This window comes from Myxocyprinus asiaticus, chromosome 46, assembly GCF_019703515.2.
Source record: "Myxocyprinus asiaticus isolate MX2 ecotype Aquarium Trade chromosome 46, UBuf_Myxa_2, whole genome shotgun sequence".
NCBI classification, from domain to species: domain Eukaryota; kingdom Metazoa; phylum Chordata; class Actinopteri; order Cypriniformes; family Catostomidae; genus Myxocyprinus; species Myxocyprinus asiaticus.
The window spans coordinates 17,740,980-17,756,196 of NC_059389.1; the positions used below are offsets into that span (position 1 = coordinate 17,740,980).

General features: G+C 38.0%; 1 protein-coding gene across 4 annotated transcripts in view; it reads left to right on the forward strand.

Moving 5' to 3' along the window:
• Positions 1-887: 887 nt before the first annotated feature.
• LOC127435753 (receptor-type tyrosine-protein phosphatase zeta-like) overlaps positions 888-15,217 on the forward strand; it is a 107,704-nt gene continuing 93,374 nt past the window's right edge. For all 4 annotated transcript variants that reach the window (XM_051689417.1, XM_051689419.1, XM_051689418.1 and 1 more), the window contains exon 1: positions 888-1,111. In XM_051689417.1, coding sequence (XP_051545377.1) covers positions 1,048-1,111 — 64 coding nt within the window. In that variant the 5' untranslated portion in view covers positions 888-1,047. The remainder of the gene's footprint in view (positions 1,112-15,217) is intronic.

A 15,217-nucleotide genomic window follows, 5' to 3' on the forward strand; every position in this document is an offset into this window, starting at 1 on the left:
TGGTACTAAGATTGCCAAACGCTTTCTAAACACACTTGCCCATGCAATTTCTAGTTCTTTCTCTTATTCTCATTTAATATAAGTGAAAAGAAAATGGACCAAATTAAGAAATGAATAATTTTTTGCACATTTAGATAATTTTCACAGGCTCAGTTAGTTCCGCTGCAACAGTGATATGATTGACTGTTTATATGTAAAGAACACTTGGAGCCTGTATATATAATTGATTATTCAGTAATGGAGTATTTTTATTATTAATTATTATAATGCATTCTCAAAGCCTTATGTTATACCTTATATAATATGTAATTTTAAATTTTTGTGACAAATTCTGACAAACACAATTACTGTATAATACATTATAGTGCTTGGATATACATAGTTACACTTTTAAAGAGGCATTAAAACACATGATCAACACCCAGTTTCATGTGTTGTAATGTATTATGCTCTTTAAAGGTGTCACCATGAAACTGTAATTACAATTATTTATAAAAAGATATAATGCATTACATTGTGTATTACAGAATAGTGCATTAAGAATAACCTACATTTATAGTGCATTATAGACTATATACAGGCTTTTTCACACCCAAATGTACATAACACAAAAATCACATTAACCTGATGTTACCTATTCAAGATTATAATGCATTATAGTCTTTATATGTGTAAACATTATTAATAGTTACGTTTTAATCCATTAGAATTGTGGTAAGAACTGTTTATGAAAAGAATGAGTTTTATAATGCATCATAAACATAGTCTCCATAGAAAGTGATACTAAACGTTTTGTGTGGTGGTCTGTGGGTGGCGCGCGCACTCCCAGCCGAACGCACCTCGCGCGAAGTGATGCGTTTCATCAGCACGCGTATACTTCCATGCAGCGGAGAGCAGAGTGGACCTAACCGCTGAAGGGGGCATATCCTCCCGTTATCAAACCAATGTGATACCCACCGGTTCTTCGGGAGAGGAGTTCCTCTATCGTCGCGCTCGACTTCACTTAATTTGATCTTTTCAGCAATATTTCTCCACATTCAGAGAATAATGGAAGCGCTCGCGACTAGATGCGCACTCTTCCTCGCGCAGCTCGCACTCTTCTGTAATACAGGTATGGAAAGCATCAAGAAAACAGTTAAGGCTTGCTTTATTTGTGTTCATCAAATCCCTCTCTCTGATGCTTTTAATTGTTTTTTTAAACGCGCAAAGTACTGATGTCAATGGTTTCCACGTCAAGCTTTTCAACATTGAACTTGAGCTTCAAACTTTGAAATATTTCCAACCAAGGGTTCATATTAATTAGCAAACTTTTGAAAATGAGTCATTTTAAGTAATATTTTAAGTGTTTACTGTTTTGTATTGTAAGTACTCACCCTTGACTTCTTGTCTACCAAAGTATTTGAATGGGATGAGTTTTTGCCACCTCTTTGAATGTTATTGTCATGTTGGCAGCTCTTGTTTACTTAGGTTTAATCTAGTTCAGCACATAGTTTTGAGAAACTGAGAATAATTAGACATTAGATCCCTGTGTCATATCACTCTCTTTGGCTCACTATAAAAAATAAAAAATGTGCACCTTATGGAGCTGTTTCCCAACCCTATCCTTAAAAAATGACTTTCGTTAGTTTAACCCAATGTAGTTAGGTTGATTTAGTGATTTCAGTCATATTAAATAATATTTTTGACTTAAATAAAACTAGTTCATTTAGATGTTACCACAAGCACATTTTTAGGGTACCTGACCAAGGATTTCTATACAGTTTACTCTAGGCAAAGTAGTATGTTGCTGTGCACAAACACTGATTTTCAGTGTGCTAGTACCTATGTGAAAAGCTATAACTTGGTTCAAAGTTAACATAAACCAACGTTGTTCAGAGAGCTCCCTTGCACAGTTCACAAACTCAGGCTCATTATTTTGCCCATGTTGTGTTCCGAAGTGCCAAAGGAGGTGACTGATATGCCTGGATTAATCTTTTGGATGCTCTAAGACAAATCCCCTGAAAGCTGGCCAAAGACATTTTGCTTTGTAGATGGAAAAAGCCCTTTTGTAAGTCAGCAAGTGAACCGGGATAGCAAGTCGGTACCAGCTTAAAAAAAAAAAAAGACTAGGCTGCTCCGCTCTCCCTGGTCTCACTCTTCATTTGAGTTTGGTGCACTAACTGATGTTGCAATTAAATGTGTGCCACAAAGGAAGGGCTGAATGTTTTGGATGCAAGCTTGTAATGAATGAAATCTCTCACTCTCACCATCTGTCTTCCCAAGTTCTGTACTATAGCTAACAAGTTTTTTTCTTCTACACTTTTTTTTGTTTTTTTGTTGGCACTACTCTGTTTTTCCACTGAGAAAGTCATTGTGTTGTTTGTCGGGTCTTGGGTTTGTGACAGATGGTGGTTGGAGACTGTAAAGATGTCAGTCCGGAGAGTGAATGGGGTTCATACGGCCCCACCCCTACCACATGCCTTGTGTGTGTCCACCTGTGAGGGATGTGTGGCGGCGTGTGTCTCTACATGCTACAGTTAGTTGTGTGTCCATGTGGAACAACTATTTTGGGCATGGTCGGACTGGGAGACTAAATTTTACTGGGAATTTTAGGGTTCTTGCTGCCCACTGGAGATTTTATCAAACATATATATGAATAATCTATATTTTAAGCTTAAATTATTATTTAATCATTTATCTATTATTATTTAGCAATTATTAATGATATGCTACATTGCACATAAATAGAACCAACCAATATCCGTGGTTCAAGACATCAAATCAACTAGAGGCCAACCGATAGTAGATTTTACCGATACCGATAACTAAGTTGGTCAGTACTTGCCGATAACCGATTAATCAACCGATAGATTTTAAAATTGATACTGAATGAAAAATAACACTCAAAGTAAAATATTGCTGAACTTTATTACAAAAATAAACAGTACTAACTGAACCATGAAAATGTATTGTGCTTTTTTAAATGAAATAAATATATAAATATTAATATATATGAACTAATATTCAAATTTTTAAGTCAGCTGATTTTAAATTGATGTTGTTTCCTTAGTCCACAAGAGGGTGCAATAAGTACATAAACCATTCAGCACCGTTTTGTTATTGGATAGAACATTCCTATCCTGGCTGTTAAAAAAAAGAGCATTTCATTTTCAACTAATGTGCATAAAATAAATAAATATACATTTTAGTTGGTCCATATTCTCAAATGTTAAGTCAAAAGTAAAATGAGGGGGGAAAACCTTCAATAGACAGTTTACATGGTGTTACACTTGCACTGATTCCTACTACTCCAGACTTAAGCTTCAGAATAACAGTGAAATACCAAATTGTTTTTTATTTAGTACAGTTGTATGTAGAGTAGCAATATTCACAGATAGCAGTGGTATTCGGCTGAACTCGGTGGTGAAGCGGCTCAAACTATTAGCCCAGGACAGAGGTTGTTCAAACAGACGAAACACCACAGACTGGAACCTGACACACATTTCCAAGTTGAACATCTTTCCTGACAAAGCATTTAAACAACTCATTGCTTAATCTGAGAAACGCTTATAAGAGAGCAAGACGCAACGGCCAAAGACCTCCACCAACTGTAAGAGGCTGTTCACACCGAACGCTTTTGCAACCATCCATTTGTTTTTCTGTGTAAAGTGCGCTAGACGAACGTCTTTGTTTCCCTTTGTTTTTGTTTATTCAGTGTCTCATGCAAGAGCGCTGTTTTTTAGATGACGTGTCTAATTAAAAAGAACTTTAAAAGCATATTGAGACACCTGCTTTTTGTTCAACTGTATTTGTTGTGCTGTGTCTAGCCTTTTTAGCGCAAGAATGTGATCGATTTGAAGTGATCATGTTACAGTGAGGATAAAAAAACTGAATTGAAATCAGATGCGTTCTTGATTTGTTTATACGTTTCTCTCGGCTGCATGAAGATATTAATTTGCTTTCTCATGTCACTAGCATTAAATATGCAACTTAGTTGGCTAATAAACTACTGCAATTAGATGGTAATAGATGGTAACAATCATGACATTTAAACATTTGGGTAGGACTTGCATATATTTTTGTCACATTGTTCTAACCGCTTGAGGTTAGCTTTAAAGTTAGCATCCTCTCAGCCTTGTCGGCAAACATACTGCTGTTCTCTACCAATGCAGCAACTAGTCAACAAATTAATTACTTTATAATGATATGACAATGTGTACTGTAGTGTACTGTATACATACCTTTTCATTGTTGATGTTTTAAATCAGCATCTGAAGTGTTCCGCTCCATACAGAGTGTAGCAATCAACGTGTCAAAACATACACCACAAGGCATCAGTGAAGCTCTCATACTGTATAATGACAGCGGACCCTTTCCAGCCGCTCCAGCACCGGATGCAATGGGGAAAAACTAGAGGTGTGGATTTTTGCCAGTAACCGATATTTCCAGAAATCTGTTATCAGTGCCAATTAATCGACAAAACCGATATATCAGTCGACCTCTAGAATCAGTGAATTATTGAACTTGTTATAATACATGGATGGTAAATAAAAGCAATAACAAAAATGTGTTTAGTTGTTTAGTAAACAAAAATGTTGATTGGCAAAAAAATTTCACATTTTACGGACAAGATCAACTTCATAAATTCATGTAAAGACCAGAAAAATCTGTGTTGCATGTTCTGAAGTAGCTCCTCCCATTATTTGAAACAAAACTGCTTTCATGGAGGCCATATGGTACAGTGCAATATTAAATCCAATACATGATAAGATCACAACTAATGTCATGCCAAAAAGCTGAATTATGTATTAAGCTGGGATAGAAGAAAGTATTTTAACACTGAACGTTTCAGTGTTAAAATACTTTCTTCTATCCCAGCTTAATGTGCAGAGACAACTATAAGTAAGGCATTTAGAGATTAATTTTCTCACAAACTGAAAACACTGTGTCTCTGTGGCGCTATAAAAATTCCTGTGTTTGTTTTGAGAGATCCGCTTAGACCCGCCCCAACAACGTTACTCAACCAATGGCGTGTGTTGGGGGCGGGACTATCTGACTATTTGAACAACAGCAGATGAGGGATGTATTCGGAAAGCTGTTTTGAAAACATTGTTTATTTTGCAATTCCTTTGGTGGCGCTAGTGTCATAGAAATTACATACTTCAGCCTTAAGTCATCAATAGTCTTTGTAGGAGATCACTTTTCTCTGTGAGACGGTTGATCAAGTGTTTTTTAAGAACTTAAGAGTGCAAAAACTCCTTTCACATGCCACTTGGGTAATTGGCAGAGTTAGCAACTTTGTGCATCTAGCTGCAAAGTTTTAATTCCTTTGATGTGCCGTTTATCTCTGCGGCATCCTTTGGAACCATTTGCTTCTGTCCGCGCTGTGTTCAATTGATTTTCTATGCAAACATGTGATGGACGTCTTTGACTGCTGTGCCGCATCTCATGCAGTAGCTCCGCGTTTTTTAGAACCATATCAAATTATGTTCAAATTATGCTTTTTTAGTGCAAGTATGTGTTTAGTGTGAACAGCCCCTTGATCTCTCTTTGATCCAACATCTTTAAGGGATGACAAAGCTGGGTGTGTGAAACATTCTTGAATGAAGCATTATGGGGGCCCTTTTTTATATTCAAAGTTAAAAAATATTGTTCAATAATTATATAATATTTTAAATAGGATTTATTTGTTTAATTGACCTGAGAACCAGGTAAAAAAGTTTTACAATTTCCCTTTTTTAAATGTCAATATAGTGTTTGGTGCATAAAATACATATGATAAATATTGTTTATTGAAAAAAGAATATTTTATTCATATTGTATTTGATGTGCTGAATTGATCTGTGATACATTTCAATCCATATTTATAGATCAAGGAGAGGAAGTTGACATGGCCAAACTCTCAAACATTTGGTATCTCTGAAAAGCTCAGAGAGTCCTCTGATAATACCCCAAGATTGACCACTGTAGCATGTATGGGCTTAGAAAAATTTAAATAACAAATATCCTGCACAAAAAATTAATTACTTTGCTGGACCTCAGGAGGATAATGACCTTTAAAGCCAAATGTATCAAATATGATAAATAAAAAAACATGTACAACATTTCTTTTTTTCTAAGATTTATTTTTATAGTTTGTCTAATGGTACTAAAAACAGTTTAATGTAAAAATAAATAAATAAATAAATAAATATAATTTTCTGACAATTCTTTCATATGTCAGCCTTTACAGGGTAAACCAACAAAACGATTAAGAGTTTTAATAACATAAAGTATGTTTTATGTTTGTTAGTTCTGAGGTCATCTATATGCTAGTCATAAATGTTATCAACATGTGGATTGAATGTGGAACATTAGTGGATAAACATAAATGCGAAGTGCATTTAAAATAATTTAACGCACACCTAGACATGGATTATCCCACTTATACCATGGTCATTTGCCAGAACTGATTAGTTACAGCTGTCGTAGATTTTTTGCAGTGCAAATTTTGACTGGAAGAATAAAAGAAAAACTGTTAATTTTATCTAAGTGTTGTTAGATCTATAGCTCCGCCTGTTCTAAATCAGACACAGAGAAAAAGTAGTGCGACCACACACTTTAAATGCACAATCCAGAAATAATAATATCCACAGACTGTAGAGGGGTTGGCACTCCAGAGAAAATGTATTATTTAATTTTTATTCATTGTCATTTTCTCATTAATGTGGAAAAACTTAGTGGCACTTCAGCACCGAAACATAATTTACACAACACATCACAGTTTAAATCATCTTTCATCACCTTTCTGGACAGCGAAAGACACATTTAATAGGTCATGATTTCAATCTCTCACCCTCCATGCAAAACAAGCTGAATTCCATTATAAAAGCTATGCTGATGTAAGTGGTTAGGATATGTTTTCAACTGCAATAGTTCACTCTGCTTGCTCTGTAATGTTATGTTGCTATGGTTACAAACAGCTCATTAATATCGAACGGTGATTAAAACTAACCAGAACTACCTGTGCATTCAACGGTTTGAACTGCATGCATTCCAGCCAATCAGAATCGAGTAGTAGAACAGACCATGGTGTAACAATCAATATTAGTAATGCACCTGGGTATTTCTTCAACTTCAGGCACTTTTAGCATTGTGGACCTCTACAAAAGCGAAGCAAAAGCAAAGTCACACTTTTACTATTTTTATTTGTATTTTTTTTTACTAATGATGTCCAATAGTGTATGCACATTATATTATTAGGGGCTCAATTGTTTGGTGTGGTGGAAATGACGCCACAACTGTGGGACAGTTGTAATTATTTAAAAATTGTTAGAAATTATGAAAGTCGGCTGGGGACAAGACTAAAATTAATAATAAATATATACATAAAAGACATTTGAAAAGTAGCAAGGCCTGGTAAAAAATTTCCAAGTCAATTTTAAAGGGATAGTTCACCCAAAAATTCTCTGATAATGTACTCACCCACATGCCATTTGAGATGTGTGTGACTTTCTTTCTTCTGCTGAACACAAATTAAGATTTGTAGATAAAGATCCAGGCTCAGCAGGTCCTTAGAATGGGAGAAGATGATGATACAGTTAGTCAGCATAAGAGTAATCCATCCTATCTCCAGCAGTGACATTAATGTCTTCTAAAGTGAATCGATCACTTTGTGTGCAAAAAAGAAAGATATTTAAGCACTTTTTAACTATAAAAGATCGCTTCCAGTCAGGCATTTACGAATGGCCGAATGGCCGAATTTACCCGCACGTGCGTTGGCATGTTCCTTCGACTCATTGGTTGTGTGTCAGTCACGTGTCACTTCACATGCCATCGCGCTTATGTCACGGGAGCACTAGGGTAAATTCGGCCATTCGGTTACACCTGACTGGAAGCAATCTTCTATAGTTAAAAAGTGCGTAAATATTGTTTTTCGACCACAAAGTGATAGAAGGAATTAATGTCACTGCTGGAGAAAGGATAGATTACTCTTATGATGACTGTCTGTGCTTTTTGGACCTACACATATCTAATCATCATCCTCTCCCATTCTAAGGACCTGCTGAGCTTGGATTTTCTACAAATCTTCAAAAGTGTTTTGCAGAAGAAAGAAAGTTATACACATCTCAGATGGCATGTGGGTGAGTACATCTTTAGAGAACTTTCATTTTTGGGTGAACTATCCCTTTAATGTTACCTTCATATAACAAAAAGAAAAAAGTTGAAATCTGTTAGATTTAAGACATGAAATTACCAGAAGTTGAAGAACTGCCCTCCTATGAACTTGTTGCAAGCATGTTTTGATCTTGTTCCAAACTTGTTTCAAGAGTAAACACTGTCAGATCTGTGTTTGTTATTCTGTTTTCAACTTTGTTTATTCCTAACAGTTTCTCTCTCTCTCTCTCTCTCTCTCTCTCTCTGTGTCTTTCTCTCCTTCTTGCCCTTTGGTGGGGGCACTTGGGGCAGCTTGGCATCCAGACTCCCTCTCTGTTTGCGAAAACGGGAACAGATTTCCCCTCCGTGGTTGTGGGTGCATTTGACCAACAGATTAGTTGGTATTAGGCTCAAGCGCATTCACTCAAGCATGTGGAGGGGATGCATTCTGAGTCTCCGAGTCGTGTCTTTCTCTCCTTCCCAGGATAGTGGAGGGGCTTTGGCTGAAAGGACCGGGGTGAGGTGGGGTGATGGGGGGGGCTTCGGTTGGAGAGCCAAATCTCTATGCCGTTCTGCCCATGGCCTTAAGCCAGTCCCTCTTAGTGAATTATGCTGTCAGTTGCTCGATTTGTTTTGTGCCTGGCTGGCAAGAGGCGGCCGGTGCTCGTGGACATGCAACAATGTAGGGAGTCTGGGCTGGGAGGGGGGTCTTATTGTATACGACATGTGAGTGTGACATTCAGTAGGGCCTCTGATTTGTCCCAGTGGTGGTGCTCCCATGTCACAAAGGATGGATGAGCGAGTTGGGGGACTTTTGTATGTCTTTGTGAGAGAGACTTGAACTTGAACTGAGAATGTCAGAGGCTCGTTGGCTTGCCATCTTGCAATCTTTTATTTTGAGTACCTATGGAGAGCACCGCTGGGTGCATATCTTGTTGGGCATGATGGAGAGGATTCAGTGTGGGTTTAAGGGTGCTATTTTATCTTATATCTACCATTCTAACAACCTCTATCTGAGAAACTTTGTCCAAAACGACTTGTCTCATACCTCTTCAATTTAAGAAAAGCTAAGGCAAGGATCACTATGGCCCTGTTTCCAACTGGTATTAAAATGAGTTTTTGGTGACCCGATCACAAGTGGTCAACCGAGACGCATTGCTGTTTCCACCTGGTCTTACCATGTGTTTCAAATGCGTTTCCTGCAACCACATGTGTTCGGATTTTGAGGGGAGGGTCTATGGAGGGAAACAGTTTCAAAACCTCCCAGAAATGCATGCAATGGATCCACACACACAGGGTCTCTGATTTTATGATGACATATATCAGTCACTATGTCAGTGCGCTACTGCATGATAAAAAAACACAAAAAAGTCATAAAAAAAGAAAAAAAAAAGCACACAAACCCCCCCAATTTTCAATTCTCAAATTGGGCAGCTTGTTGAGTAGTGGTGTGCTAGTACTTTTCTGAGTAATCTGAGATACGATTTTTACCTGGAGGATGATAAAAGGGCTGAAAAATCCCATAGACTTACATTGAAGAAGGACTTTAGCTATATCTAGAGGCGACAATATTAAAGAGACTTTGCGGTGGGGCCTTTTGACTTGGGCCAGTAATAGGGCTGGGTGATAAAGCTAAAAAAAATTATATCTCGATATTTTTCAGCCTATTGGTGATATTTGATATTTATCTTAATATCTGTGTATTTGTTCTGAAATGGCTTAAAAGAGTATTTTTTTTTCAATCAGAGGTGCCATTTCAAACAAACAGCCATTGTGACCAAGTAGATTGAAAAAGTTTCATGCAAGTAAAAATCTATTTAAAAATAATGAACTAAATAAAACACAAGAAATAATGATATTTAAGGGGTCATTTCATGCCTTTTTTTATTTTACTAATTCCAAACATTGGGATAAATCGGAAATCTTTGCAGAGATGCAGTTTTTCCAGAACCAGGAACACAACAACATCCTGGGACCTTACTTGACATCTTAATCTTTTTGTAGGTTAAATGCAAACTACAGTAACAATAGTCAAACTTCAGTGTATGAGTACCTCATCTGCGATGATTACATACTGTACATGTATGTTGAAAAGGCAAACACTACATGCTAACATCACGATGTGGCCGAAAATAAATGCTCTTCTTTTGGACTAGAGAGGAAGTTGTGAGTTCTGAAACATACAGTATGTTTTTATAGCATAGTGACCTCTTACAGTGGCAAGAAAAAGTATGTGAAACCTTTGGAATTACCTGCATTTCTGCATGAATTATTCAGAAAATTTGGTCTGATCTTCATTTAAGTCCTAATAATAAACTAACACAATATGCTTAAAGTAATGACAAACAACAATTGTAGTTTTCATGTCTTTATTGAATATGTTATTTAATCTTTCACAATCCATGCTGGAAAAAGTATGTAAACCCTTGTATTTAATAACTGGTAGAACCTCCTTTTTTAGCCATAACCTCCACCAGACGTTTCCTGAAGCTGTTGATTGTCTATTATTAGGACTTAGGTGAAGATCAGACCACATTTTATAAATAATTAATGCAGAAATGGAGGTAATTCCAAGGGGTGCACATACTTTTTCTTGCCATTGTATATGTCAAAATATAAAGGAAAATGACACGACCTCTTTATCCATTTTAATTTATATGCACCAATTCAGCAATGCATAGTAATAAAACCACTATTCACCATTGAACATCCCTCTTTATACCCGTCACGTGGGAATCTCAGCATCTTCATCATGGTACATGCAGATAGACAGGCTCCGTTGGGGCCCCTATGGCTCTTTGCCGGTTGGGTCAGCACCCCTGACTTGCCACTAAATTAATGACAGAAAACTAGGGTTTGCTGTCATGCTACTGAAAGAGCTGCTCCGGCCTGCCATCGGAGAAAACAGTCTGTTGTTCAGTGCTAGCCTGAGACGTTTTGAGATCTCTTTGTGTTCATTTCTAGGCCAGAGGTGTGTGTGGTCTGGATCTGCCTCATGCAATGGTCCTCGGACCCCATGAAGGCTGAATACAAATTAAAGTTTGGACATTACAATATAGTTCCTGGATGTCTAGTCCCTTGGTGTCTTAGACTGTGGGGATGTGATTATAAGTCTGGGATAGTTACGAACACCAACAGAGAGGTCAATCAAAGCAGCTTGTGTTTTCTACTTAAATCGCTTGAGGAGTTTCCATTTGTATGGAACAGAGGTGCCTAAACTTTTTCCTATGAAGGGCCAAAAATCAAACTTGATTGAGGGCAGTGGGACAAAAGTAAATGTTACATAAATCAAACTGTATTATTTTAAAATTAAATATTAATTTGAGTTGGGGTACTCGAGTCCGAGTCACAAGTCCAATTTTAATGGACTTGGACTTGCCACGGACTCAGATGCATTTTTACTCGGACTTGACTCGGACTCGAGCCTTTGGGACTCAGGATTTTTTTCCAAGTCCAGCCGAGTCCATGGCATTTGATTTGTAATGCAATGAACAAAAATAAATAAATAAAAATAATGAAACAGAAATGAATGGACACTTTGTCTGCAAGCAGTTGTAGCACCCCCTGATGTCGTAGACGTAGCAAGAGTTTGTTTCACCGTATTGAGCAAATACACCTGCAGAGTGCCACACTCAGTCAACCAATATGCTTGAATTTTACTACGGAGACTGCTGTATAACATCGATTACCGAGGTGGCTGGTACAACGAACACATAAAGACAGGTTTGTAGCCAATGTACTAGAAACTACAAGGCAGTTTTGCGCGGCACAACTGGTAAAATCGCACACGCCGTTTGTGCAGCAAAGACGGTGCTCACATCGCGGTTTTGTCATGGTTTAGAACTTTATTAAGTCAAGTCACCCACATCATGTCTCTCACAGTTTACTATAACAACATATAAAAATAAAAATTCTGAAAAATATTATTAATATTGGGCTATTAAGTCTTTTTAGGCATAATGTATTCACACATGTAGGCATCTGTAGTCTCTTGCGGTCCACACAGTGTTGTCAACTTAAACTGATCCTTGATGAATTAACTGTAACTTTTTAAATAGTCGGGAAAAATGTTTTTATTTCTAAAGCAGACTGCAACTCTAAACAGATAAAGAGCACCTATTTATTATTGATTTCCTATTTTAAAAGCATTGACGAGCTGCTTAAAATGTTCTTTTACAGTTTTTTCCACAATAAAATGCACACTCAAATATGAAGTTATTCTGGGCAGCAAAATGTTTTGTTTATAATTTAATTATAGATTGGGTGACCAGACGTCCCGGTTTATTACACAGGACAGTCCTGGTCTTTGGTAGGGTCACTGATTTTTTTCTTCTTAAATTAAATCTCCTCATTGTGCTTCTCGCTATTGTCTCTGGTATCATTTGTAGAGAAGAAAATAAATTGTTGCGTCACACGTTGATTTGATGATACATTCATTCTAGTCTTCAGCAAATCAGCTGAAATGGATCTGGTTACCATGGCAATGATGTCATGTGCTTAGCGCTTGCGCTCTATGTCGTCCTGTCAGTCGAGTGCTAATTACTACTGTGTTGACTCATTATTTTCCAATGAACCATCATTGGAACTATCAACCAGTCGGCAGATAGAGACAAAAAAGAAATCTCAGTATGTATTATTTCTTTAGAAAGGGATAATTTTAGATAAAAATAAACTAAATTGAAAGGACAAATTAAAAACAAAGTAGAAATAAAAAACTAAATTAAAATTCGAAACAATAATAACTCTGGTTGTAATGACTAACGCAGCTTTCACTTTCTTTAGTTTGTGTTTGAGTGGAGGGGAAAAGCAACAGATAACTGAAATGTCAACAGAACGTAATAAGAAGTGTGTTGAAGGACAGTTTTTTCTTCGTACACCTAAAGCATATGCATTCATTCTGAAACCACTTTGAAGTTTGTTCAGCAGGAAACTAATAAAATATAGAGGTGTTTTTGTTACATTTACATTGACAATTGTGTTTTCTTAGTTGTAATAGTTAAAATAAGCTTAAAATATTGATGTTGTGTTTATGGTTACAATTTGAATTCAGATTCATGAATAGATTCATTCGGACTCGGACTCGACACAGACTTGATTGTTTTAAGACTCTGAATTGACTCAGACTTGACTAAGGTGGACTTGAACCCAACACTAATATTAATACAGCAAAACACACAGAACGTCCTGGTTACTTGCATAACCTCCGTTCCCTGATGGAGGGAACAAGACATTGTGTTGATGTAGTGACACTAGGGGTCACTCTTGGGAGCCCGAAACACCTCTGGTCTTTGATAAAAGGCCAATGAAAATTGGCGAGTGTTATTTGCATGCCACTCCCCCGGACATACGGGTATAAAAGGAGCTGGTATGCAACCACTCATTCAGGTTTTATGCTGAGGAGCTGAGACAAGGTCCGGCCATTTCAGCGGGTAGTTCAGCGTTGTGGCAGGAGGGACACAATGTCTCGTTCCCTCCATCAGGGAACGGAGGTTACGCAAGTAACCAGGACATTCCCTATCTGTCACTCACTCGACGTTGTGTCAATGTAGTGACACTAGTGGTCCCTATACAAAATGCCGCAACTGGCTGAACTGTGTTACGTGAACTGGCGGTGTGTGATGGGCAGACGACTGTGTGCCTTGTAGCCAGTGCACCAGGCTGAAACGTAACCTCCCCCAACATAGTTATGAGTGTCGAACGGACCTTTGGGGAGAAGTCGACTACCCAAAAGATAGAGACAGGCTAACCCAGTCGTGGCCTCTTTTCCCCTTCTTTTTTTCCACTCCCTAAAAAACAAGGGGGATTATCCGACTGGGCCGTCAGGTCTAGTTGGGGGGTGTCCCTCCCAAGGGGAGGACACCGCGGAGACCACACCTCGCCCAAAGAGAGGGGGGATATTTAAGTGGAAAAATACGTCACATGGTCTTGCTGACCATGTGGAGAGTCTCATGGTAGATCCTACCCAATGGGGGAGGAGTTACTACAAACATGGAGACTGTGGCAGAGGGGGCTCTGCCCAAGGAAGATGCAGTTTGCCAACAGGGAAACGAATTAGCAGAAGATATACAGGTGCATCTCAATAAATTAGAATGTCGTGGAAAAGTTCATTTATTTCAGTAATTCAACTCAAATTGTGAAACTCGTGTATTAAATAAATTCAATGCACACAGACTGAAGTAGTTTAAGTCTTTGGTTCTTTTAATTGTGATGATTTTGGCTCACATTTAATAAAAACCCACCAATTCACTATCTCAACAAATTAGAATACATCATAAGACCAATAAAAAAAACATTTTTAGTGAATTGTTGGCCTTCTGGAAAGTATGTTCATTTACTGTATATGTACTCAATACTTGGTAGGGGCTCCTTTTGCTTTAATTACTGCCTCAATTCGGCGTGGCATGGAGGTGATCAGTTTGTGGCACTGCTGAGGTGGTATGGAAGCCCAGGTTTCTTTGACAGTGGCCTTCAGCTCATCTGCATTTTTTGATCTCTTGTTTCTCATTTTCCTCTTGACAATACCCCATAGATTCTCTATGGGATTCAGGTCTGGTGAGTTTGCTGGCCAGTCAAGCACACCAACACCATGGTCATTTAACCAACTTTTGGTGCTTTTGGCAGTGTGGGCAGGTGCCAAATCCTGCTGGAAAATGAAATCAGCATCTTTAAAAAGCTGGTCAGCAGAAGGAAGCATGAAGTGCTCCAAAATTTCTTGGTAAACGGGTGCAGTGACTTTGGTTTTCAAAAAACACAATGGACCAGCACCAGCAGATGACATTGCAACCCAAATCACCACAGACTGTGGAAACTTAACATTGGACTTCAAGCAACTTGGGCTATGAGCTTCTCCACCCTTCCTCCAGACTCTAGGACCTTGGTTTCCAAATGAAATACAAAACTTGCTCTCATCTGAAAAGAGGACTTTGCACCACTGGGCAACAGTCCAGTTCTTCTTCTCCTTAGCCCAGGTAAGACGCCTCTGACATTGTCTGTGGTTCAGGAGTGGCTTAACAAGAGGAATATGACAACTGTAGCCAAATTCCTTGACACGTCTGTGTGTGGTGGCTCTTGATGCCTTGACCCCAGCCTCAGTCCATTCCTT